Here is a 27,347-nt window from a genome sequence, read left to right as displayed (position 1 = left end):
ATCATGGGTTGTGGACCAGAATAGCTGCACAGCTGAAAGTGCATGTGTTATCCTCAGCTGCATCTTTACAATGTTAGTTCTTACAAGCTAGCGAACGACACCTTCACTATGTACTTGACGCGGCTTATGCAGAAATAGTTGCATGTAAGGGTGTCACCACAAGCAAGGGCCCTGGTTCAAAAGTATGGAGCCACGTTCTTACAGTTTCCAAAATTCACCTACATTAGGACGTAGGGATTCTCATTCCAGTCATACAAGTTGCCAAGGTATCCATTTGACAAATTCATACTGCTGGAACTCATGAGGCAGTTAACAACCTATGATCAACTATACAAGAAGAAGAAGCAATCTATTGAATTCCCAATTGTCCTAGGTGATTTCATGGAAATGTGCCTAGGTTTGGAGGCAACTGAGAGTGCAATGAAGGAGTTAGCATTCTATCGCCTGCCATTTTATACATCCAGAGCTCAGTATGATCCTTACCGCCAAATAAGGAAGGTTGCTGGTATGAAATTCATACACAAATTTCACTTAGAAGATTATTGGGCATGCCAAGTATGACCTTGAAGTTCGAAGGAAAATGCATTCTAGACTACCCCTTGACACTATCAGGATAAGTGAAATTTACCAAGTGTTGGATCAGGTGAAAGAGGATTTGGACCTAACACAACTTGAATTTGAGAAAGTGAAAGATCAACCCATTCAGCTGCCAGTCTGGTCGGAGTTTGAAACTGGTGATTTGAATGTCCTGGCTAGACCAGTGCTAAAATTCACTAAACATTGGGTTGATTGGCAGATAAGGAAGTTGACGGAAGGAAATGTTCATTTGACATATCGGTTGATGGGAAGTCTAGATTCCCATAGTGAAATAACTGAAGGATCTTCACAGGCCCAGGAAAAAGGTGAAGTCCGGCTTGATAAAGGGAAAAGTGCTCCTAAGAGGCCAATGATGGCTAGGAAAAAGGATATCCAGTAGGAAGTTCATCATGAAGCCTAGCATGAAATCCATCAGGAAGTTCCTCAAGAAGTTCAACAAGAAATGCAACAGGAAGAACCTTTGCAAAAGAGAGCAAGGGTAGAAAGGGTGTCGACACCAGCAAGTTCTTCTAGTGTACATGAGGTAGACAGGAGATAGATATGTTCGCAGAGGAAAATCCAATGGATCCACCTCCAGGTAATACTCCAGCACCAGATATACTCAGCATTAGTGCTTCACATAGACCCAATTAGCCAAGAGGTCAAAGACAAGAAAGTCCTCCACACCAGGAAGAGACTCATCATGATAGTTTTGTAGAAGCCATCCTTGGCGAAATAGAGGAAGAATCACAAGAGCAAGAGCACATGGAAATCCATAGTCACTACATTCCCGCTCTTGATTGGCTAATAGAGAGGTTGAGGAAGGAACTAGAAAAAGAAATTGATCCAGCTCGGGAATTAGAAGAGTTGTTGAAGAGGATGGATCAGCCAGCAGAAAAGAAAGCTCCCTGAAAATTTTCCAAAGTCGTGAGAGATGAATCCGGATCCCGGACCCTGCACATAGCTGAACCTGTAGTGGATAAGGACAAGAATGAAATTAGATAGGAAGATTATGTTATCAGACAGGTTGATCTTGGTCCTTCTTCCATGGGACATGTAATGTCCCCATTTTTCCTAGCCTTTTATGAAGATTTAGCCTTTTGGCTAAATGGAGGAATGAGGAGAAATTAATTAAATTAATTTCTTATAAAGTCATTAAAATAAATTAAAAAGGTACTTTATATTTAATTAATTTAATTAAATAGTGACTAAAACAAAATATTAAGTCATAAAGCCACTAAAATAAAATAAAATAATATTATTTTATTGCAAATGGAATCTTCTAGAAGCTTCTGGACGTGGAGATGAAAAAGTATAAAGGGAGATCAGATTGAAGCTTCAAGGCAGATTGGAGATTGATTGGATATGATGACATGACTGATACTTTGCATTGGTTGAATCTCCGAGGACGCAAAACTTCAGCAGATTGAGGAAGGGCTTGACGAAACCCTAGCTTCTTCTTGGGAGTGGGAGATACTCAGTTTTCCACATTGTGCATAATGAGTTGATGGTGGTTGGGAAGGACAAACTAGTCCTTTCACTTGAGCTTATTGAGGTTTCATATCAGATTCGAGGTATTTGCATCAGACCTTCAGACTACCTCGATCTTACTCATTATTCATGGTGAATGCATCTTTGTTGTGTTTGAAGACATCTATCTTGTCTAAGGAAAAAAGGCGATCCATTTTGGAGTGATTAGGAAGTGATCTGAGTGTTTGCAGCAGGTAACCAGTCTGAAGTAGTTTTTCATCTTCCACGATTTTGCCATTGGTCATAGTAGATGCATGCTTTCATGTGTTTGAGATCAGCGAACCTACCTAAGGAAGAGGACGATGCTAATTGAAGTATTTGGGAGGTGAATCGAATGAAGATTGCAGCTGGTAATCAGTTTGAAGCAAGTTATACATATCACTCGATTTTGTTCATTTATCATCTTCGAGGCGTTGAAATACATGGAGGGCAGCGATTTCAACAAGAGGGCAAGGCAATCTTCTTGGTGATATTTGGAGAGAGTTTGATGATAGAGTCGGCCAAATTTCAGTATGTGATCAGTACGGACTTGTGCATTAATGAAACCCTTCGATTTGGGTTCTATCTTCATGAAATGGCATTAATACACATCAATTAGTAAGGCGCTCTCCTCTAGAAGTGAGGACGAACAACTAAGAAGGGATTTGGCACAATAATCTGCAGTCCACATTATCATTTCAGACATTCCACATCTGCAGCAATTTGACAGTGAGCAGTTCGATTTAGGTGATAACCTCATAAATTAGCATTGAGACACTTTTCTGTGAGGTGTTTTCCTCTAGCATTGAGACCGATCTAATAGGTGGAGATTTGGAGGAGTTATTAGAAGGCCACATTGACATCTCAGACATCTCTTATACAGCTGCAGGGCCGAACCATGGAGGGGTTCGATTTGGCATTAGGAAGACCTTAATACTCTAGTTTTGCTTGATTCTTCATCTCCGCATCACAACGACTCACACCAGTTTCTTAATATATCGAATTTATTACATTTTCAGTTGTATATGTGTGACTCTATAACAGTCATTTGTCCTCAGAAAATCAGAGATATAGTTTGTTATTGTGTTGGCACATTGTGATGGCATATAAAATAAAGCTTTGAAGTGGATTTGTGGCTGCATCTTGTTTAATCAGTTTCTGAGGTTGTGTATCATCTATTTGACAAAATGTCAGTTCATAGTTATTCATGTTTATGAGCTTCAATTGTGCTAGTTGCTGTCTATACTCTACATTGGTCATCACACTTCATTTTCAGGTTATTTATGAATGATCTTCATTAAGTTTTAGTGTTCAATGTCCCTTATAACAAACTGAATTAAGAACAGCAAGCTAAGCACTTGTAAGACAAGTGTTTGACGAAATTCTAAAGGGGGTTAAGACTTAAAATTCATATCAGAATTGGGGAGGGACATTACAGGACAAGTAATTGGAGACTTCGAAGGATCTTCCTTAGCCATGAAGGAAAAGATACTGAAGACAAAGGTGAAATGTAAAAGGCTGAGGGAAGAAAATAGAGCTTTACGCGAGTACATTAGAAGTTTTAAGCGGCCATTTAGGGAAGCAAGTCCTTCATTCATTTCTCCTTCTTCCCTTTCTAAGTTGTTGATGATGCGGGGGTAATTAGAGCAATGGCACAAAATTCTAGGGAGTGGATAGAGGATGTCTACACTGAAGTGGGAAAATTCATGAAGGACTTGGCTCAGCTTCATTCAAGGGTTGTTGCCCTTCTGAACAGATTGGAGGTAGCGGAAGGATTTTGGGAAGATGTTCACATATATCAGGACTTAACCATTCCGCGACTCAGGGCTCTAACAAAGATTCCGAGGCAAACACTAATTGATGGGAAAGTAATTCAGGAGAACGAGGCTTATGACTTTCCCTGGTGGTTCTATGTTGTTTTCTCAAGAAAGAACACCTTTGACAAATTTAGCATGGAGTCTTTGACCTTGAAAGACTCAATTAGAAGGGTGCAAGAAGAAGTCATCAATGCAATTGAAGCACTGTTCACAAAGAAGCTCAATGAGAATGGAGTAACAGTGAACTCCCTGAAATCTCAGTTGCATGAGTTCTTTTTCATAGGTTCATTCACTAAGGAACATTTTACAAATGTTTCTTCATTTTCCAGTACAATGAAGAGGACACAGGAAATCATGATGGAATGGGAAAGCTTCTTTTCCAAGAGCGAGGAAGAAATTACCTTGATGGAGTTTGATATTGAAAATGTGCCAACTGCCAAGTATCTCCGTCGGAGAGCTGGAGGCCATCATCAGCAAATTCATTGCATATGCAATAAATGAATGGGATAATGGTCGTCCATTCTTGGACAAGAATCTTTTGGCGGAATAGTGGCGGTGCATTTATTGCTGGAATATTTTTTAGTGGCGGCCTGGTCAATGCATGTTGAATGCATGAGGAATCTTTTTTGCATGCAACCATCTTATTAATGGTTTTATGGTAAATTCTCTACGCATGTAGCCGTCATATGGGGAATGAAGAGCATTTATTTCTTGCATGGGAATGTTTGTTGTATTTTGGGCAAGTTTGATGTAATGGGGTGCATTTAATGCACTAATGGGCGCCATTTTTGGGATTTTGAATTAATTGTATATGGGCATGACGGGTATTAATTGCTGATTCCTACCTTGCATCTTGAGTGGAGAATCTTTTAGGGACAAACCCTAATTAGGGTTTGCATGAGGTCAAGGCCAGACGCCTATATAAAGTGGTGACCCCCCTCATTTGTAAGAGGAGAGATTATTGTCTAAGATTGTTGCATCAAGATTGATGAAGTAGCCAACTTAATACATTGTTTGATTTTGATGGTGTATTCTTGTTCTATTTTAGCAATCCGCATGGTCTTTCTCTCTTAAGTTAGAATAGATTTTTCTTTATGTTGTTAGATGAATTGGATTTGATAGGGTTGCTTGTTGCAGAATTCGTGCTCATACTTTTGGTGTGCAGCTGATTGTTGCATACCATGCAAAGTCAGCGTGAGCCTCCGTTATGTGTGTATGTTTAACTTTGATTATTAGTAGAGATTGTTCAATTTGATGGTCTCTACTGGTAATTTGAAAATCTTTAACACACCCTCTGAAGATTGCACCGACTTCGTGTAGTTGTGCGTTGCTGGCAAAGCGAAGCGTGGTTGGATTTGGCATAAGTAATCCCGCCTCCTTGTTCGTAGGATTAGATTAGTCTTAGCCTAGTTTTCTAAACCCTATCCCATTTACTTTTCTGCATAATTCAAATCCAAAAATCCAAAATAAAAATAAAAATAGAGTCTTCATTGCAAATCATTCACATAGAAATCCTTGAACTTGCATAAATTTGTTATCCTCTGAGTCACATCCACGAGCATATGGTATAACTTTCTTGCAATCTTAGCATATGGTATAACTTTGATTAAGAGAGAATAGAGTGACCGTTGGCAAACTTTATTGTGTGTTAGACGTAGTCATAAAAAACACGTCAATAGTATCTACATGAGTACATTAGAGCAAATAATGGCTTTAGAATATAAAGAAATGCATCTATCCAAAGAAGTGGTATTGAATAAAGTTGCATTTATGTCCTTCCAAATGCTAAAAAGAATCTCCACTCTAAAAATGTGCTATATTTGAGGCAAGGCCAGTGTCCAAGTAGAACCACGTGCCATGAGAAGGAATTGGGATTGAAAGGCTTCAAAAAGTCATGAATCCAATTCCAGGCTTTCTTGAGCTTGTGGACAAAACCAAAAAAGGTGTTTCAAAGGTTCAATTTGCCCACAATAAAGGCAATTGGGAGGAGTGTCCATATGAATCAACCGGGCCCCTATAGGGAGGCCTTGGTATAGGAGACACCAAGAAAAATGGGCCAACTTAGGCTCCAAAATTTCATCCCAAATTCCCTAAATCCTTTTTTTGCATACCCACGGGAAGATTGCAATTGTTAGCAGGAATTAAGTTGGTCTATCATAGGCAAGTGAGGAGAAATCTAGGAGTAACCCTTAGCTAGCCTATAGTTTCGAAAAGGAGTATCAAGTTACTATTTCTAGTCTTTCCACCATGGTTTGACACACCAAACTCCCATTTTATAAGGGTTGAGGGAGGTATAGAATCAAGAATCAACTGGTGAATTTGGCTGATCCTAACTAGAGAGCTTGAATTTCAACTTGAAGTCCTACCAAGAGAGAAAATTCTTGGTGGCAAGATGGATAAGATCTGGAAGATGCCAAATGCCATTTTTAAAGAAGCACAAGGCCTTGGTCCAAGGAGAGAGAGAGCCAAAGGCCTCCCTTGTGTGTTGAAAATTTGGGACCGCCAAATATAGTATCAGTTGATGGGCAACCCGTTTCTAATGTCATCTCCATTCCAAATAGGCCAAAGTTCAAGAGCCTCCCAGGCTTTCCAAATGCTTTTGATGACAAAGGTGCTTTGGATTTGAACAAGTTCCTTCATGGTAAGAATCATTCCAAAGTCAAGACCTTGCCAAGCCGGGCAGCCACGAGAAAAGCTAGAGAAAATGCAATGGTGAACCAAAATTTTCCGGGCCTCATTTCCATTGAGCACCTTGATAATCCACTTGGCACATAGAGCTGAAACTTGCCTTGGTTTGCTTTCAATGTCCAACTTTCACTTGCAAGGTCATCAAATCAGGCATGCACGCTTCTAAGTTCTATTTTAAAAAAAATTTAAATCTTGTCTTTTAAAATTTTAGTGATTGTCATGGGTTGTAGCCTATGAATGCCAATTTCTTTTTATAGCTATAGGGTATTGATTTTTTTCGGCTGTTATTTCTCTTTTCTTAGTTATTTTTTTTCCATTTTATAAAAGAAAAACCATATACAAGTAGAAAAATTAGTAAAATTAGGGACCTTTGCTCAAAACTGGGAAAGAAGATATAAAGAAAGGAATAGTTATTTGCAACTATTGTATTAAGGATATGAAATGAGACATAAATTTTTGTTGAAATGTTACATTGGATGGATCTATTGCCAAGATATAGAGCCATGTACAAAAGCAAGTTTGGAGTTTACAATGAGGCAAAAGATCTTATTTTAACACATGTTGCAAAAAATAGGAAAAAAGAAAGACAATAGAAGCAATGGGAGCCTCAACCCTAGTTATTAGTTTTACAATGTCAAAAAATGGAAGGAGATAAGGGCTATTTTGATTCCATTCACATTGAGCCACGAATAGGAGGATTAGATAGTATAAGCAACCATAGTTTTAATCACCTAGTGTGCAACCTTGATTGAAAAATATTGCGTGGAATAGTGAATTGGACTAGGAGGTAAAGTTAGCATGTGCCAAAATTTGGCACTATAAAGCATTTCATTTATATTACTTTTAAGTTCTTATTGAAGTAATTTATAAGAGCATTGACCGTGACAAGGGGTTCAAGCCCTTGAAAAGTGCTTATTTGAGTGGTTCCATTATTGGAGGATGAGGTTCAAAACACACATAAATTAGTAGAAAAACCAAAACAAATTTATAATGCAAAATGTGTAGCATTCTATTTTATAAATGGATCTATGGCAAGAATATGACACTCATTAACTGTCTAATGGCTTTAGTACTGTAGTTGGTCTTTTAGATTTTAGTTGACACCTTCATTGAAGTAAAAAATATTGAGACCTTGTGTAGCATGTTAGATGAGGTGGTTTTGGAGGTGAGAGTAGAAAATGTTATTCAAGTAAAAACAAATAATGTATCTATGTATATAACATTAGGTAGATTACTAGAGACAAGACACCTTACATTGTTTTGGAGCCCTTATATTGCTCATTGCCTTGACTTTCTCCTTTAGAACAAGAGAAAACTAAGCTAGGCAGAGAATGTGGTGGAAGATATAAAGAATGTTATAAAATACATCTACAACACATGAATATTGAATCTCATGAGAAGGTACACTAATTACAAGGAGTTTGTACATATAGAACTCACACATTTGCTGCTAATTCCTCAACTTTCAAAATATAACTACATTGTTCAATCTTAAGTGCATGTTTGTGAGTAAAAGGTGGTTGGAGAGTCTTTACTACAAGAATGTTAAAGTAAAGAGGGTTGTGAAGTCCAATTTTGATGATACATTTACCAAGACAATGGAGGAGATTATTCCGGTAAGTTTTTGATCAAATTTAAAAAAAACAATGTTACAAGTTATTTTTGTAAAATTCTAGTTTAGTTTAATTTTTTTAATTTTATCTCCATTTTTAAATGTCAAAACTGTTGGTTAAGTTTTTATAGTTATTAGATGGAGATAAAAATCCCATGGGGCATCTATATGAGGCCATGGATAAAGCCAAAGAGGCAATTCAACATTTTTGTGGGTCACATCAAATTAAATATGAACACATATGATGCATTATTGATTGGAGGTGGAATTGACAAGTCCACTAACATATTCATTTTGTTGCCTACTACTCAAACCCCAAGTTTTTCTTCTCCCTTTCATTCAAATCAAATGTAAACATTATGCTTTGCCTTAACATGTGTATTAGAAGTTGGTCCTTGATGACAACTTTCAAAACCTCATACACAATGAGATGAAAGTTTATAAGAGATCAAAGGGGGAATTATTTCTTTCAACCTTATGCATTTAGAGGAGAGTCACTCTACAACCAAGAAAAACAATGTTTAATTTTATTTTACTATTTATTTTAACTTCTATTACAAAGTTATAACCATTGGTCTTGCAGATTTGTGGTGGGAAGATTTTGATGCCAAATTACCTAATCTTCAAAATCTTTCTTGCATCCATGTCACTTCTACTTGTGAGCATAACTAAAGTGCTTTTGAGACCATTTATACAAATAAGTGCAATATGTTGATTCAAAAGTGCTTGAATGAACTTGTGTTTGTATGGTACAACCTTGAGTTGTACTAAAAGAATGTAGAGAAACATGATACACATAACATGCTTGACCTTGATGACATTGATACATGATTGGATTGGTTATTAAGGATGTGGATCCATTGTTTATCGCTGATTTGGAAAGAGACAAAACTGAATGACAAGCAAAGATGGCAACATATGAAGAGGTAGAGGGAAAATTTACTGAGCTTTCAGGGGTGGATTCATCACATATGCAGCTTGATCATATGCTCGAGGCTTTTATAAAAGCTTTTGTTGAGGATACTATAGCCATGCCATCCATTTCGACAATACCCACATAACAAGAGCCTACTTTGCAAAGTTTTAGTTGTAGACAAAACTTATGATCTGTAATTATTATTGACATTGAAATTTGAAAATTCAAATGCATTGAAAATTTGAACTCAGTTTTTGGCATATGAAGTGTATGGTACTCAGTCATGTAAAGCACTAAAACTTGATAGGAATTGCTGTAGATATGGATCTTCTCACTTTTGTTTTTCATATATTGCAAAATTAGTAAAGTCAAGTTTATTTCTGTTTCCTTTTCCATCTTATATTTTCTATCATGATTATTTTACCATATGGGCAGGTGAGAATAGATTCCCTAGATGGGTCCTTTTTAGGTGACCCTAAGCTACTAATTGACTAGAGAACAACATAAGTAGACAATGACAAGATTTATCAAGTCATTAGACGGAAATTCCTCTAGTTAATTTTGGCCTAAGTATTTGTTCCTATTGTAATACAAACAATGGTGCAATGCATTTTTGGCTTAGTTGCACATAGATTTACTATTAGATTCACTCTTGTTGAATTGGGATGGATATTATGCTACAATTAAGTTTAGAGCTTGCACATAAATTGCATATTTAGGCTTCTATATGGTATATTGGACACACAATTTTTGCCATTTCTTATGACCTATAAATATGTTTGCATGGGTAATGCTATCACAAAATCTTGCACCCTTGCTGAGCTATCAACTCAACAACCTCGTGAAACATGGAAACAACCCCAAAGTGTGGGATCTTGCGCAAGGGGGTTGAATCTCTGGAGAAGGCCGGCTTCCTCCTCTATCATGTGCAGGTGTTGAACCAACTCAACACTTCAAAACTAACTCCTAAGTCTATCCTAACAACTTGCAAAGGTAAAAGGAAGAGAGAATTGCTTGAAATAAAAGAGGTGATGCACCAAGAAGAGATAGTTCCTCTCCCTATCGAAGTGACACAAGTAATTAATTGAAACACCCTGAAGATGCACAACTTTCGGTTATATGAGTAACCCCAATGCATAGATGAAGGTTAGAATCCATTGAATGCCAAGAGGGGAGAAGAATTCCCACAAGTCACAGTTAGAAAACTAGTTAACACAGCATATACGAAGAGAAAGAGACACAACATACACCTATGATGAAGGTAAGAAAGCATACACAACATATATAGGTTGAAAGAAGGCAAGAATAGTGTTCTTCAATTAATCATAAAGCCAAACGCCAATCTTACAATTGCAGAAATGCAAAGATTACAAGTCTTAAAGAGAAGAGGAGAGCATAAGAAAACTCCAGGCAATAGGGAGAGAACCCTTTACAATGAGGCTTAAAAGTCATTATATAGAAAAATGGGTTACAATGGTGATCATGACCCCTACATGTCAGTCTGGAAGTGCAGGGAAGTGCATGCACCTGACTTGTACATGCAAGCAACCTATCCATACCTCCAAAGGCAATTCTCAGGAGGATAGATTGACTGACCTTCCAAAGTCAGGCATGACATAAGTCACCAAGCATGGCCCCATACCTCCCTTGATGGAAATCCTGCCAAAAACATTAAATGCACCCCTGTGGCTCCACAAAAAGTGCATAAGTCACCAAACTGTCGGAGCATTTAAAGCCTTAAGTGTCGATCATGCCATCCGAAAGTGTTGCAAGTCGGAAGCAAGATTAGAAGATTTTGGAGACTGGGGTCACCGTAGTTGGGGAACTTTGGGGACTGGGGTCTCCGTAGTTGGACAAGGAACTTCGAAACCTGGGGGTTCCAGAGTTCCAAGGTAGAAGACTTACGAACTTGGGGAACTTTGGAGACTAGGGTCTCCGTAGTTGGGGAACTTCGGAGACCGGGGTCTCCGTAGTTGGGGAACTTCGGGGATCGGGGTCTCCGTTGTTGGACAAGGAACTTCGGAACCTGGGGGTTCTGGAGTTCTAGGGTAGAAGACTTAGGAACTTGGGGAACTGCGGAGACCGGGGTCTTTGTAGTTGGGGAACTTCGGGGACTGGGGTCTCCGTAGTTGGACAAGGAACTTTGGAACCTAGGGGTTCCGGAGTTCCGAGGGTGAAGACTAAGGAACTTCGGAACCTGGGGGTTCCAGAGTTCCGGGGTAGAGAACAGAAGAAAAGCTAAGGGAAGGAAGGGAACTCCAAAAACTTGGAGTTCCGGAGTTTCAGAGCAAGAAAGAAAGAAGCTAATGCAAAGAAACTCGGAACCTTGGGGGTCCGAAGTTCCGAGCTAGAGAAAGAGAGGGCCAAAGAACTTCCAACAAGACAACACTTCAAACCGTGATTTCACTGCTTTTCTCCTTGATCAACTGGGTAGCACTGGTCCATGGAACATATATCTGATCGGTTCTCACTGATGGACCGAGGGTGTCATAAAATGACAACATTTTTGGCGATTTCTGTGGGATGCTTGCTTGCTAAGCATGAAGTCCAGAAGCCTTAAGCATCCATTGGGCACTGAGTCATGGAAGAAAACTAGAGCATACACCCTCTTAAGGAGAATGCTGCGTGTGCATAAGCACTTATGAAAACAAAACAACCTCTAGTCTAATATTTACATAGTCATCAACACCCTCTTTAGAAGCAAGGCTTGAGATGAATCCCATTCACTGGAATTGGAAGAACTTTGCCATCAAGCTTGGAGAGATGAAAAGCATTGGCCTCCTTGCAGCTAGTAATGACATATGGACCACTCTAGATAGCATCAAATTTGGAGTGTCGACCAACTTTGGCTCTGTCTGCATCCCACTTGAGAACTAGATCTCCCTCTTTGAAGACCCTATTAGTAGCCTTTTTGTCAAAAACCTTCTTAACCTGCTCTTGATGAGTCTTAAGTGTATGCATAGACTGACTTCTAACCTCCTCCAGCTCCATCAGCTCAGCTAGTCTTACTGTCATGGCATCATTCTCTATTAATTCCAGCTGATGTGCTAGCTCAAGAGAGGGTAACTCTAGGGAAGTTGGGAGTCTTGCTTCTTTCCCATATACTAGCATGAAAGGGGAGTTGCCAATTGCCCTCTTGGGTGTGATCCTGTCAGCCCATAAGGCTGTCCTCAACTTAGTGTGCCATGCCCTCTGATTGTCTTCAATTGTCCTTTTAATTATCCTGATGAGGTTCTTGTTGGAAGATTCAGCCAAGCCTTTACCCTAAGGGTAATAGTTGGATGATGTCTTCAAGTATACACCATGCTTAATTGCCCAAGAACTGATTTGGGTTCCAACAAATGCCCTGGCATTGTCTGATATGATGGTGGAGGGGATACCGAATCTTGTCACAATTCCCTCAAGGAATTCTAACACTGAGGCCTCAGTAGCATCCCTCAATGCAACTGCCTCTGTCCACCTAGTGAAGTAATCTGTTGCGGCCAAGATCCACTTATGGCCAGCACTAGAAGGTGGGTTTATCATGCCAATGAAGTCTAAACCCCATTGGGCGAATGGTTGATCTGCTTGGATGGGATGAAGGGGTAGGGCAGCTAGTCTTTGCTTCCCAGAGAAGAGAGCACATTTCTTGCAATTCTTCACCCATCTATGTGAGTCACTGAATAAGAATGGCCAGTAATAACCAACCCTCATTATTTTGATAGCCGTAGTCCTTGCAGAGAAGTGGCCCCCTGAAGAGCCATCATGAAATTCCTCTAACAATCTGCTGACTTGGTTTTGCTCGATGCATCTTAGTAAGACTCCATTGGAGTCTTTTCGAAAAAGAGTGCCATTCACTAAGACATAGGGAATGGACTGCAACCTGAAATGTCTTCTTTTGGTCCGGTCTAGACCTTGGGGGTATCTACCTTCCATTAAGAAGTGGTCATGTCACTTACCCAACTGAATTGAGTGTTGTTGTCAGTTGGTTGATCCTCTTGTAACACAAGGGTGACCTTTGAAGTAGTCTCAGAAGATGAGACAAGTTGTTCACATAGGGCCTTGTCCCTGCCTCTTACAAGCTTGGTGATTTTGATGTTGATATCATACTCCATGACCTTGGTTATCCACCCAACCCTCTTCTCACTGATATCCTTGTTTAGAAGGAAATCCTTGACACTTGCATGCAGAACTAAGAGCTGGATCCTGTTGTTGGACAACATGTGCCTGAACTTTTTTAATGCCCTTACAACAGTGAGGACTTGCTTCTCTACATAGCTATATTTAAGTTCATAGTCCTTTAGCCCCTCACTAAAGAAAGCAATAGGTTGCTCCAACTTGTCATCGTTCAGCTGTGTTAGGATAGCTGAAATGCTGGATTCTCCTCCAAAGGTATAGAGGATAAAATCCCTTTCATAATTAGGATTGACGAGGGTAGGGGCCTGAGCAATTGCTTGTTTGATCTCTTCAAAACCGGCCCTTCCTTCCTTGGTCCAACTGAAAACCAAGTTTTTCTTCAACATGGAAGTGAGGGGTTTTACCATGGTGGCAAGATTGGGAATGAACCTCCTCACAAAGTTGATCCTACCAAGGAAAATTTGCATCCTTTCTTGTGACTGGGGAGTGGAAGAGAAAGAATAGCCTCCACTAGCTCTGGATCAATGGTCAAACCCTCCTTGGATACGATGTGTCCTAGCAATCTTCCTTGATCAGTAGCAAATACACACTTGCTAGGGTTCAAGGACACACCATACTCCCTGCATTTCATGAACACTTGCTCAAGATGACCAAGATGATCAGCTGCATGCTTCGAATAAACAGTTATGTCATCAAGGTATACAAGCACAAACCTTGCTAATACACCCTTGAAGGCCATGTCCATTGCTCTTTGGAATGTGGCACCTGCATTGGTTAGCCCAAAGGGATTTTTACAATAAGCATAGGTGCCCCGCTTAGTAGTAAATGCAGTTTTGTATTGGTCTGATTCCTGGACCAAGATCTGATTGTAGCCTGAATACCCATCCAAGAATGAAAATCTTTCTGAGCCACTGACATTTTGGAGAATCTGCTCCATAGAGGGAAGGGGATAATGATCCTTGAGGGAGGCTCTATTGAGATCCCTAAAGTCTACACATAGTCTGATTTCTCCATTTTTCTTTCTTACGGGGACAAGGTTGGCCACCCACGAGGAGTGCTTGATAGGGAAGATGATATTGGCTTCTATGAGATTGGTCAACTCCTTCCTCATTAGTGGCTCGATTTTGGGGTTTATTGGCCTTTGTTTCTGTCTTACTGGCTTTGCATTTGGATCTAGCTCTATGGTATGCTGGGCTAAACTAGGGTCAAAACCCTTTAAGTCTTCATAGGTCCAAGCAGCTATGTCATTATATTGTTGGAAAAGCTCAACAAATGCCTCTTGCTCGGTTGAGGAACACACCTTGCCCAAGTTCAAAGACCTACCCTCAGCAACAACAATTGGCTTGTAATCACCCCTCTTTGCCGCCAAGTTCATCCTCTTCTTCAACTGATCATCCGAGTTGAAAATGCCCTCCAAGGTAACTAGACCTTTTGGCAACTTGTTGGAGTTGAGCTGCATGATTTGATCTCCATATTGGTCTTGCAGCTTGGACTGATTTTTAGCAGAAAATTTTGCTTCATTTTGCAAGAAGTTGACGATCTGCTGATCGCTTTCAAACACTTGCCAATTCACTTGATTGTCCGGGATAGCAGGCCTCACAACAAGTCTGATGTGTTGCTCTTCCTCTCGTGCAACATGCGTTGGTATATCGAATTGAGCACCAACTACTGCAAGCCTATCAGCATGTTTGTTCTGACCCCTAGGAATGCTCTGGATATTGAAGGCCTCGAATCCTTCAATCAAGTCCCAAACCCTGTGTTTGTATGATTTGAGTAGGTTGTTTTTTGCTACACTTTGGGCTCGGATGTGATTAACAACCAACTCACTATCTCCAAATACTTGCAGAGATCTGACCTTTTTGCTTTGTGCAAGTTGGAGACCTTGGATCAAGGCTTCATACTCAGTGACATTGTTAGTGCAACCAAATTGAAGCCTAAAAGAGAAGAAATATTTCTCCTGCTCAGGAGAAACAAGCATTACCCCGGTGCCTGCACCATTCTTGTTTCTTGAACCATCAAAAAACATGCTCCATAACCCCTCTGAATCTCCTTGCGTCTTGATGAGGTTAGGGATAGGAGTATCCTCTTCATGGATACAATAGGTGCCAAGCCCAGTCTCTTCAATCTTAACTAATGGATCAAACTGAAAAGCGTTGGCCCATTCGTCCAACAGGCAATTAGGGACCTCCTGCAAGAGAGTAGTAGGCTCACGGATAGCACACTCCTCCCCCTCTTCATGCAAAGTGCAATTCATGTTTATAGGGCTTGGGGTGTAGGGCTCAATGTGGTTTTGGGCAATGGGCTCTGCCCTTATGGTGACCTTGGTACCATACCTTGTTCGAAATAACATATGGGACCAATCGAAAGACAGGTACCCACCTATCTTGGCCGTGAAGTCTCTAGACAGGCAGATGGCGAAGAAGGTAGGGAGGTCGATGATGGATACGTCTTGCAAGACAGTGCAACAAGGGCATGCATGCAAGGTTAACTTCAGATTTTTTACCACCCCTACTGTCTTAATAGAAGTGCCATCTAATTGGACCACCCCTTTGGTCAAGGGTTCATATTCTATGCCAAGAAGATCATCTACCTTCTTAGGCATGACTGAGCTACTAGCTCCTGAATCTATCATGCAATTGTGAACCAGATTGTCTCCTATGATTAAGGAGAGATAGAAAGGGGGGGGCTTGCTGATCTTGCTTGAATCTTCCTCCTCCTTGGGCTGCACCAAGCTGGTGGAGGCTACCTTTTCGCTGACTGTTGCCTCACCACTTGACTGATTGACATCCTTTAATGCCTCTTTAAGCAAATCCCTTTGGGATGGGATTGAAAGGGCCTCCCACATAGTGACGTTGAGGTTGGCCTTCTTCATCTGATCAATTATGTTGAAAGGGACACCGACTTTAGAGGCCCCTTTGAGGCTACAAGGTCTACTTTTGCTCTTTGGACGACTTGGACCTCTTCATGCCTCTTGTTCCCTTGCATGGTACTTTGGCTTGTATCATGGACAACTACATTGGGTGTTGGAGTTTGGACTGATGTTGAAGGTGAGGTAGCCTCCATGGCTCTCTTCTTTGACCTCGCATACTGCAACATGGACTTACCATTTGTTTGGTTCAAACCACAAAATTCCGCCTCCTGCCAATTGATAAAGGTAGAATCCCCTTGTAAGTGAGCCTGGGGACCCACACTAGGCTGATTTGGGTCATATTGCTAGCTAAAAGTGGTTGGCTCATCTTGCACTACTAAAGTTTGGACGAACCCTCCACTTTGGCATACACCTTGGTTGTGTGGTTGATTACATGGTTGACACCAATCTTGCTCTTGGGCAAGGTTATTTTGCATTGGAACTATTGCCTTTGAGTTGCTTGCGTTTGTGGGGTTCACACTATTCAAAGGCCTGGCATTGCTCCATTGGTTTTGCCCTTGAAAGGGTGGCCTGCTTTGCTTATGATTCTGACCTTGTGCTTGGTAAGGTCTGTTATACTGAGTTTGTTGTCTTTTTAGTGCCACTAATTCATTGCCAAAGTTTTGTAATAGAGCCTTGACCTCATGGAGCTCATTAGAGGATGTAGATGGCGTGGATGGTTGACTTGCAGATGCCATGGGAATAGGAGCCGAGGTTGGTTGTTGAGTAGGGGAAGAGAGGCATTGGAGGCCTTGGAGCTATCTTCCCAGCCTGGATCAAACAATTTTCTGCTCTTATGGCTATGTCGTATGCACCCGGTAGAGAGGCTCCACCCATCGATTGTACCATGACAGCTATATCGCTGTTGAGAGCTCTAAGATAATACAAGAAGGCATGATTTGGGGATGACTTCACTAGAGCAGGAATCCTATTCCATGTCTTATGGAATCTGAAGTTGAAGTCTCCCATGAACTCGTGGGGTGCCCTCTTGATCATAGTTAACTACTCCACAAGTGATAGGTGATCACTTTTGTCTTCAAAATGGTTGCACAATTTCTCCCCCAATTCGTCCCAATTGTGGATGGAGCTAGACAGCAACCCTCTATACCACTGCAAGGTTTTGCCTTTCAAAGATGTGGCCAAGAGTCTGACAGCAACATCATCCTGAGTGATGTTATGGACGGAGCAGATGTTTGCAATGTCTTGAATGTGCTCAATGGGTGTAGTAGTTGTTTCACAAGTGAAGTATGGTATACTCTTCAACGCAACCACTAGTATGTCATTCCATTGAGTCAAAACAAGGGGACTCCCCCCATTGAAGGTAACAAAGACTTGATTTCTTGCCATGTGAAACAATGGTCTATTGATATGAGTGGTGGGAGCCCTTGATAGAAAAGGTCTTGTAAATGGAGGAGTAGAACGAAACCTGGGAGATGGAGTGTTTACAACCTTGACACCCCTGACTGGTGATAATGAAGATCTGCCTCTCCTCCTTCTAGAGTCTGCAGATGGAAGCTCTATGAATTGAAAACTGCCTCTAGAAGATGCCCTTGTATGAATTCTGGGCATGAAATCTGCAACCGCCCTCGGGAGCTCAGAGGTCCGGAGTTGCGGAGTTCGGGGTTTCGGAACCTGGGGGTTCCGGAGTAAGATGCCTTCACTGACTTCGAAAACTGGGGGTTCTGGGCTTCCGGGGTAAGAAGAGTTATGTTGACCTAGGAACCTGGGGGTTCCAAGGTCCCAGAGTTATGAACCTTGTGTGAGCACGAACTGGTCCTTGAGTAGAGTCGCCAAGTGCTTGAGGGATGACTGCCTCTAAAGGCCAAAACACTAAGAATAGCACTAAATTCTTAGCATGTGAATTGAATAGGTCCCACCGGGAGTACCAAAAACTGTTATCACAAAAGCTTGCACCCTTGCTGAGCTATCAACTCAACAACCTTGTGAAACATGGAAACAACCCCGAAGTGTGGGACCTTGCGCAAGGGGGTTGAATCTCCAAGGAAGGCCGGCTTCCTCCTCTATCTAGGTGTAGGTGTTGAACCAACTCAACACTTCAAAACTAACTCCTAAGCCTATCCTAACAACTTGCAGAGGTAAAAGGAAGAGAGAATTGCTTGAAATAAAAGAGGTGATGCACCAAGAAGAGATAGTTCCTCTCCCTATCGAAGTGACACAAGTAATTAATTGAAACACCCTGAAGATGCACAACTTTTGGTTATATGAGTAACCCCAATGCATAGATGAAGGTTAGAATCCACTGAATGCCAAGAGGGGAGAAGAATTCCCACAAGTCACACTCAGAAAACCAGTTAACACAGCATATATGAAGAGAAAGAGCCACAACATACACCTATGATGAAGGTAAGAAAGCATACACAACATATATAGGTTGAAAGAAGGCAAGAATAGTGTTCTTCAATTAATCATAAGGCCAAACGCCAATCTTACAGTTGCAGAAATGCAAAGATTACAAGTCTTCAAGAGAAGAGGAGAGCATAAGAAAACTCCAGGCAATAGGGAGAGAACCCTTTACAATGAGGCTTAAAAGTCATTATATAGAAAAATGGGTTACAATGGTGATCATGATCCTTGCATGTCAGTCTGGAAGTGCAGGGAAGTGCATGCACCTGACTTGTACATGCAAGCAACCTAGCCATACCTCCAAAGGCAATTCTCAGGAGGATAGATTGACTGACCTTCCAAAGTCAGGCATGACATAAGTCACCAAGCATGGCCCCGTACCTCCCTTGATGGAAATCCTGCCAAAAACATTAAATGCACCCCTGTGGCTCCACAAAAAAGTGCATAAGTCACCAAACTGTCGGAGCATTTAAAGCCTTGAGTGTCGATCATGCCATCCAAAAGTGTTGCAAGTTGGAAGCAAGATTAGAAGACTTTGGAGACCGGGGTCACTGTAGTTGGGGAACTTCGAGGACCAGGGTCTCCGTAGTTGGACAAGGAACTTCGAAACCTGGGGGTTTCGGAGTTCCGGGGTAGAAGACTTAGGAACTTGGGGAACTTCGGAGACCAAGGTCTCCGTAGTTGGACAAGGAACTTTGGAACTTGGGGGTTTCGGAGTTCCGTGTTTGAAGACTAAGGAACTTCGGAGCCTGGGGGTTCCAGAGTTCCGGGGTAGAAGACTTAGGAACTTGGGGAACTTCGGAGACCGGGGTCTCTGTAGTTGGGGAACTTCGGAGACCAGGGTCTTCGTAGTTGGGGAAGGAACTTCCGAACCTGGGGGTTCCGGAGTTCCGGGGGTGAAGACTAAGGAACTTCGGAACCTGGGGGTTCCGGAGTTCCGAGGTAGAGAACAGAAGAAAAGCTAAGGGAAGGAAGGGAACTCCGGAAACTTGGAGTTCCGAAGTTTCAGAGCAGGAAAGAAAGAAGCTAATGCAAAGAAACTCGGAACCTTTCAGGCATGACATAAGTCACCAAGCATGGCCCCGTACCTCCCTTGATGGAAATCTTGCCAAAAACATTAAATGCACCCCTGTGGCTCCACAAAAAAGTGCATAAGTCACCAAACTGTTGGAGCATTTAAAGCCTTGAGTGTCGATCACGCCATCCGAAAGTGTTGCAAGTCGAAAGCAAGATTAGAAGACTTTGGAGTCCGGGGTCACCGTAGTTGGGGAACTTCAGGGACCGAGGTCTCCGTAGTTGGACAAGGAACTTCGGAACCTAGGGGTTCCAGAGTTCCGGGGTAGAAGACTTAGGGACTTGGGGAACTTCGGAGACCGGGGTCTCCATAGTTGGACAAGGAACTTCGGAACCTGGGGGTTCCGGAGTTCCGGGTAGAAGACTTAGGAACTTGGGGAACTTCGGAGACCGGGGTCTCCGTAGTTGGGGAACTTCGGGGACCGGGGTCTCCGTAGTTGGACAAGGAACTTTGGAACCTGGGGGTTCCAGAGTTCCGGGGTAGAGAACAAAAGAAAAGCTAAGGGAAGGAAGGGAACTCCGGAAACTTGGAGTTCCGGAGTTTTGGAGCAAGAAAGAAAGAAGCTAATGCAAAGAAACTCGGAACCTCGGGGGTCCGAAGTTCCGGGCTAGAGAAAGAGAGGGCCAAAGAACTTCCGACAAAACAACACTTCAAACCATGATTTCACTACTTTTCTCCTTGATCAACTGGGCAGCGCTGGTCCATGGAACATATCTCTGATCGGTTCTCACTGATGGACCGAGGGTGTCATAAAATGACAATAGGTAAATTGCAGCTAAATTTGGCATGAATGAACCATGTACCTTTCAGTATGGAACCTCTTTTTAGTTTCATTGTGACACAATTTGTTATGGGGTCTCAAAGGCACTAAGGGTGATCCTCAACTTCCAATAATAGGTGTGAAACAAACTAAGATTTACTAGACTAAGGTATAATAACAATCAACTGGTGTCCATGTTGAAGAGGGCCTCCTTAAAGATATCTGAGCTTTGCCTAATATGGTGGTCTAGTATGCATGCTACCTGGATAATTGAGTTCCCATTAGGTTCGCATTCAGGGATTGCCTTAACAAACTCCTTCTATAATAAGTGTTGTGTTGCTGTGACAACTGTAAGATTTAATGGTAAACACCCAACACTCCAAGAACACTTGCAAGACCAAAATAACTTCCACAAGAGAGAAAAAGTCAAGAATAGCTTGCTTCATTATGGATGCTTGAATTGATGAAAATGTACATGAGAGGCCTTCCTTATAAAGGCAAGGTGAGAGATAGATTTAAACAAGATTGTGAAATGTGTCTTAATCCTATACAATAAGACAACTACCAAAAACAATTCTTAAATATCCTAGGTAACTAGAATTAAATAAAAGTCAAAAAGATAAGATATGATAAGATCTTATCTAGACAATTAAGACTTCTAGAAGAACACCTAGAACCTAAGTAAAATTAACATGTGAATAAATCCCCTACTAGGAACTAGCTAGGTGGATGACCTTAGTAGCTAGGTACAAGACCTTATTCACACCAACAATAACAAGTCAAGAAGACTGATCCAATAACATGGAAGGAATCAATTCAAGTCAGTAGAGACTTAATTGGGCTTATAGAATCCCAGGTGTGGTTATTTTCTCAAAGTTTTTATAATGTCTACAATCAATACTCATTTAGATGTATAGAATCCTTTCGTATCACAATTGTTAAATAAAGATTTCTACAAAGATCTAAATATTACTTTAATGGTTCCCACATCCTATAGAAGATGTTTGCTGTGTGTGCAATCTTAGAAATGGATACAGTTTACTACAGTAAAACAAACAGACATGTGTTGAAGACTGCAGCAGAAGCACCAACACTTATACGTTGTTTACTAAATTAGATACTTTGTGGAGAGCTAGGGAAAGGTAGGAAATGCTATAACTAGTTGGTACAAGGTTGTGGGACATACTAATACCAGTTGAGTTAATTTCTGACTATTTATTTTGTGAGTGTACAAAACTCCTTTCCTTGTATCCCACTCTCCATGTCCACTTCCTTCTCAAGGAAGCTTTGATCAAGACCTCATTTACCCTCTAGGTTATGATGTGTTTCAAGGATGCGAAGGACAGAATTATCTCATGACAAGAACAATAACAACTGAATTTGAATAAACAAGATACTTGTGTCTGTTACCTAATCAGTGCATGGCCTTTGCACTTCTATGGGGACAACAACATTTTGTCAGAAGAAGAAACACACAAGGAAGTATAGCAAGAGTTAGATAAAACATCAAAAAGAAAGCATAAGTACACGAGAAGAAAGGAGGGAGATATTTGCACACACAACTGATAAGCAAGATGAGGATACCTACATGCCTCACCGCTGAACTTGGATGACAACATTTTCAATTGTGTACCTCTCAAATGTTGCATTGACAGTAAAAGATAGAATTGGTCCAAAATAGGAGCTTTCCCATTGTATAATAAGAATTCATGCAACCTTTAATGTTTAAAGTCTTTAAACCATAAACTACAATGAAATTAGACCCATGGAATTAACCTAAGGTATGGTAGCCCCAATATTACAAGCAATGAAGTATTTCCCTATACACTCATCAATTAGATCTATCTAAGGCTTTACTTAACCAAAAACATTAACAGTACCCCATGGAATAACTCATTGCAAGGGACATTGTGTCTAAGTATGCAATGTGGGCTTTGATAATTGTCATTTTCAGTGTCATATTGTTTCATAGTATTCCTAGATTCAATTTGATCATGCCAATGAAGGGTGGGAAATGCAACTTCTGTTGAAGATGCAATTTAAGGGTAAATTTATGGCTATAAATAATCTATGAGCTCAGGGACCCATGAAGTATTCTGTACCTTACATTCTTTCACACAGCTACAGGTTTTCCATAGACCCTTACAAGTATGAAGGGCATAACACAAAGCAAATATTGATTGTGATGCAATCCAGTTACATCCTCTACACTGCCAGAATCTTAGTTACAGGTGAGACATAAACAATCATAATTAAATGGTAATGGATTATCAGGAATTAAACACAGATCCATATAACTGCAAGCTGTGATTTGTTTTTTGGAGCACAGCTGGAAGATGTCAGTTGCTGCAATGTACATTTATAATTCTAGAATGAACCTTGTGTTTGGAAACAGTTACTACATATCTAGTGACTGCAATAGTTTGTTGCCCATGTAGCCTGTGTGATTTGACGGTGACTGTCATGACATTCAATTTGACAAGTTCCAGATATTGCTCGCATGTTTCCTCCAGGATCATACAACAACAAACATAAAAAAATTGTGCATGTGTCTAATGGTACAGCCAATAGATGTGTCTAATGGTACAGCCAATAGACTGTACATTTTCTTCTGGGACGTATATGCTATATATGTGGTCAGCTCTGAGTCATTGTAGATTGATTAAGTCATGTTAATCAAGATAAATGTATCTTATAAAATTCATGCTAATTAAGACCGACATGTTGAGAGCAGGCACTAATTAATGCAATGCACCGGACACAATGACGCTATAATTAAACGAGATTAGATTGCCCATCATCCTTGTACAATTGTTTCTAAGTGTATCATTGCCCTTTGACTGCTATTCATTTGGTTCACTTTTTGTGGTAGAAAAGGGTTTCCTGCTTCCATTTTTATCTATTTGTCTTGTCCTTTACTAATCATTTGTGTGCGTAACTGTTTGAGCTATCTTAAGATCGACAAAATGAGCATATATCTGTATATCTTTATTTCTTTTATGTTGACCTGTTTATCATCAATAACAAGAATTTTAAATACTACAATTTGTAGGTGAATGCATAGATGACTAAAACCAATTCATTATTCATACCAGATTTGATGCTCGCCATTGGAATTCCATGGTTCCATACAGATGGAACAGATAACGTCGAGATCATTCTCACAATTTTGATAAGTGGTTTCTCCAAATATAAATGAATTCACACATTTTTCCATGAGATTATCTATTTGTAGCTTCAGTGCATTGAAAGAGCACTCTAGAAAATTAGCATATTCAGGTTTCTGCTCCAAAATGGCTGCCTGCTCCAAGTGTGTGTGTTCAGAAAAATCGTTCTCCATTATAGACTTGATGGAATGTACTAGTTTCTCATTCGATTTCTTCCAAGCGACCTCTTTTCTGTTCAAATCATCTTTTGTCTCTTTCAGCTCCTCGGACAATTTCTTGTTTTCGTCACTAAGAGATTTTATTTTACGTGTTTCTAACATCAACTGAATCTCCAGATCACCTAACCTGCCAGCCGTTTCCATGTGATAATCCAGGGATTCTTTCATCTTCTGTAGCTGCACTGACATATTTTTTTTCTCATCAACTGCACTTTTGATTTGTACTTTGGACTGAATCAATTGTGCTTGCAGACCTTTTATCTTATCATCTTTTTGCTTGTAACAATTCTGTGTATTTATGGCAGCTTCAATTGATTGGATGGTTTTCTGCATGATCCAATGTTCGAGTTCCTCTTTAACTGTAGTAATCTTTTCATTGATGATTTTCCATGCGCTTTCTTTTTGGCTCAAATCTAGTTTAATTTCATGCAATTCTTTTAGTATTCTGGTGTTCTCCTTTACTTTAGAATTTAGTTCAGCTTTTGTCAGATTAAACTGAGCCTCCATCTCCTTCAATTGATCATCCTTTTGATTGTGAAGATCCTTAGATTCCTTCATTTTTAGTAGATACTCTGTTAATGTACTCTCCAATTCTTCGAGTTTTGCTTTTGCCTGCATCAGTGATTCCTGATGACCTCTACACCGATGACCTTTTTTCGCGTAGCCATTCAGAACATCTAAATTAGCTTCACCTGCCTTCTGAATATGTTCCATTTCTAAAGGTCCTGCATAAGAATTGTATGCCTTAGTGCCAGATGATAGATCTTCACTTAGTTTGGTATTCCTTTCTTCCATAAAATTTTCAGGTGGATTAGGTTTGGGTTTTTTGTCTACGAGCAATTCAGTTATAGACCGTGATTTTCTCTTTTGGGCAGCTGATTGAGCTCGGTGCCTGCAATCAGTGCGAATAGTAGATTCTGAGCGAACTTCATACTCTTCTCTTCTGGATTTCCTACATGGTATCTCGGTTAGTTCCCCAACTTGGCCTCTCCTAAGCCTTTCCCCACACATTTTAGATTTCTTCAAGGTTTCCTTCTGAGGAGGACATTGTGAGCAACAGAATTTACGCGATGGTGACCCTCGTAAGCATCTCTGTGTAATCCCAGGGGTCTGGATGGCCAAAACATAACTAGTCTTCTTTAAGTCAAGGCCTTCTCCACGCTTCTGACATGCATTCATCTCAAATTTCTGCACCCTTTCTACTTCAAAATTCACATCTTTTGATCCTTCAATTGCCTCCTCCCAATAGACACTGTGATCTCCCACTTCAATCATCACCTCTATTAAGGGCTCCTGTGCCTTGTTCCAACAGGCATTTCCTAAATCATTTAAGCTCATCCCAGATGCATTTTCTACAACATTTATGTTCCTCCCACTAGAATTACCTATACATTTTAATTCTTCTTCTTCTTGTTGCATACAACACCCACTATTAATTTCAGTCTTCTTTACTAGTCCAGGGGCCTGATGCAGCAGAAGCATGGCAATAACAGAATCATATGTAACAAAATCAGACAGCCTCTTCTGCAGCCTGGGAAATGCAAAGGCCATTCTCTGTGCCACAAATCTGGGCCATTTTGTATTTACCCTAGCTATAAACCCATCGATGCTATCTATACACTCCTTTACATTACAAGTTGTACCATTAATCCCTGACAAATGCTGCATTGCTAATGACAACACAGCCTTCCCAGTCTTATCTTTACAATCCACAGTAAACTGCAAACATGCCCTTTTACCTGTAATACCTGCAGAAGCCAACTTGCCAGGACACCACCTCTGGTGACTGAGCTCCATTCCCATACCCACATCCAACTCCTTCATACAGGCATCCCAAAACCCTACTTCCAAATCCTCAAGAGTTAACCCAGTGGCCTTTGCAATGCCATCTTCTTTGACAGAAATAACATTCACACGCACACTGAAAACGTCTTCATGAGCTCTGAAATCACTCACAAACTCCACAATAAGCTTATCAATCGATTCTAGGTGGTGAAACAGACATATCTTTTGAATGAATTGCCTAAATCTTGAACTTGACAGATCTTCCAACAAGTTTTCCCACATCCCATCTTCTTCCCTTTGGCAATGCTGAAAGATGTATCTTGATGGGTGAATGGTTAGCATTTTGTGTAATATGTCTTCTTGCATGGAAGTATGGTATTTACGTAATTTATGTTGCAGAGTTGAGTTGAGAAAAGGTCTTCTTGTTATAAATCAAAGAGTGGCATCATGCTACAAACTTGTTTGTCTGTTTATGTTCTTTTCAGGTGTTTGTCATGTTCCAGGTGAATTTGACACGCATATTTTGTTTATGTCTAGATCTCCTACACGTATCAAATTTGAATAATACGAAGTTTCCATCCATGCAAATTAGACTGATTTGCTTGGAAGGATAATTTAGTTCGACTTATTAAATGTGTATGAATGGTGCAAAGAGAAACTTGTTTTTCTCGTTCTAGTGTCTATTCACAACAATAAGTATTATTTCGAATAATTTTTATTTATTTTTAGTCTCCGTCTTCTAGGAATTATTGTCTAAGGCATTCTTTATCCTTCGAATAGTTATTAGTCTTCCAGCCAATCACATTGCATACATATGCAGTTTCCTATTTCTCAATGTTTAAATTGTTTGATTTAAACATTTTTTAAGCAAAATGTATTAATGAATGAATTTTATGTGTTCTTATTGGATTAAATTTTTAGATCAATATTGTTGCCTTCACATGGAACGAGGCAGGATTTCGTTGTTCCCTGCAGGGCTGAGTGTTTGGCAATTTGTAGATGGCGGAGGAGGAGGCAGTGCACACCCCAATGCGAGGAAAGAGAACACATGTCCGATGAGGTCTCGAGCAGTGCATTGCAGAGCTATTGCAGAATACGTTGCGGTTTACTATGCTTCCACATTTTTCAATGCTCCATAAACATTTTTCCCACTCTTGTTTTCCCCACCTAATGGCACACGCATGCTAGGGTTTTGAAAAAGATTCAAAAGGGAAAAACCAGTCAACCAAAGACAGTTGTGCCTATGTGGTTTCCTTCTATTAGAAACCCTCGTTTGTTAATTTTCGTACTTTCAGATTGAATAAAACTCAGAAAATCAAAATTAGTTTTAACTAGGTTAATTAAATTTATTGTTTTCCAGATTTAAGCATAGTAAAGGAAATGAATGCAAAAAGACAAAGCACAGTTACCCTGGGAAAACCTCCTAGGAGGAAAAACCCTGCCAAAAGATCCTCAGATCTTATTATGATTTTGAATTCAACTGATCATTACACACTTATCTGGAGTATAGAGGTTGCAATCACAAGGAAGATGAGATAGAAGTCTTCACAATTAGTTTGCTAATGAAGATCATGATTTGCAGTCCTCCTAATCAGATTGCTGTGTGTTACAAGGGTAGCAGCACCTTTCAAGTAGTTCGCAATCCTTCTATAGGGTTTGTTTGGGCCTTCAATGGAGTTCTCTATCTCTTGGTGGTGATCTGTTGCATTTGGTAGAATTCACTGTCTTCTATTATGTTCTGCTGCACTTTAATGTAGATCGTTGTTGTCAACTGCCTTGACTCAATATTTCGCTTCCTTAGAACATATTTCGCACCTTTCTTGCAAAAACTGAATA

At 40.4% G+C, this 27,347-nt stretch overlaps 1 protein-coding gene across 2 annotated transcripts in view; it reads right to left on the bottom strand.

Annotated features, from left to right (window-relative positions):
- LOC131049309 (uncharacterized) overlaps positions 1 to 25,952 on the bottom strand; it is an 86,739-nt gene extending 60,787 nt beyond the window's left edge. For both annotated transcript variants that reach the window (XM_057983352.2, XM_057983353.2), the window contains exon 1: positions 23,434 to 25,952. In XM_057983352.2, coding sequence (XP_057839335.1) covers positions 23,434 to 25,877 — 2,444 coding nt within the window. In that variant the 5' untranslated portion in view covers positions 25,878 to 25,952. The remainder of the gene's footprint in view (positions 1 to 23,433) is intronic.
- Positions 25,953 to 27,347: the final 1,395 nt, after the last annotated feature.

Source organism: Cryptomeria japonica, chromosome 8 (assembly GCF_030272615.1).
Source record: "Cryptomeria japonica chromosome 8, Sugi_1.0, whole genome shotgun sequence".
NCBI classification, from domain to species: Eukaryota; Viridiplantae; Streptophyta; class Pinopsida; order Cupressales; family Cupressaceae; genus Cryptomeria; species Cryptomeria japonica.
The sequence above is the reverse complement of the archived record's forward strand: the minus strand, read 5'-3'. Positions and strand labels throughout refer to the sequence as shown.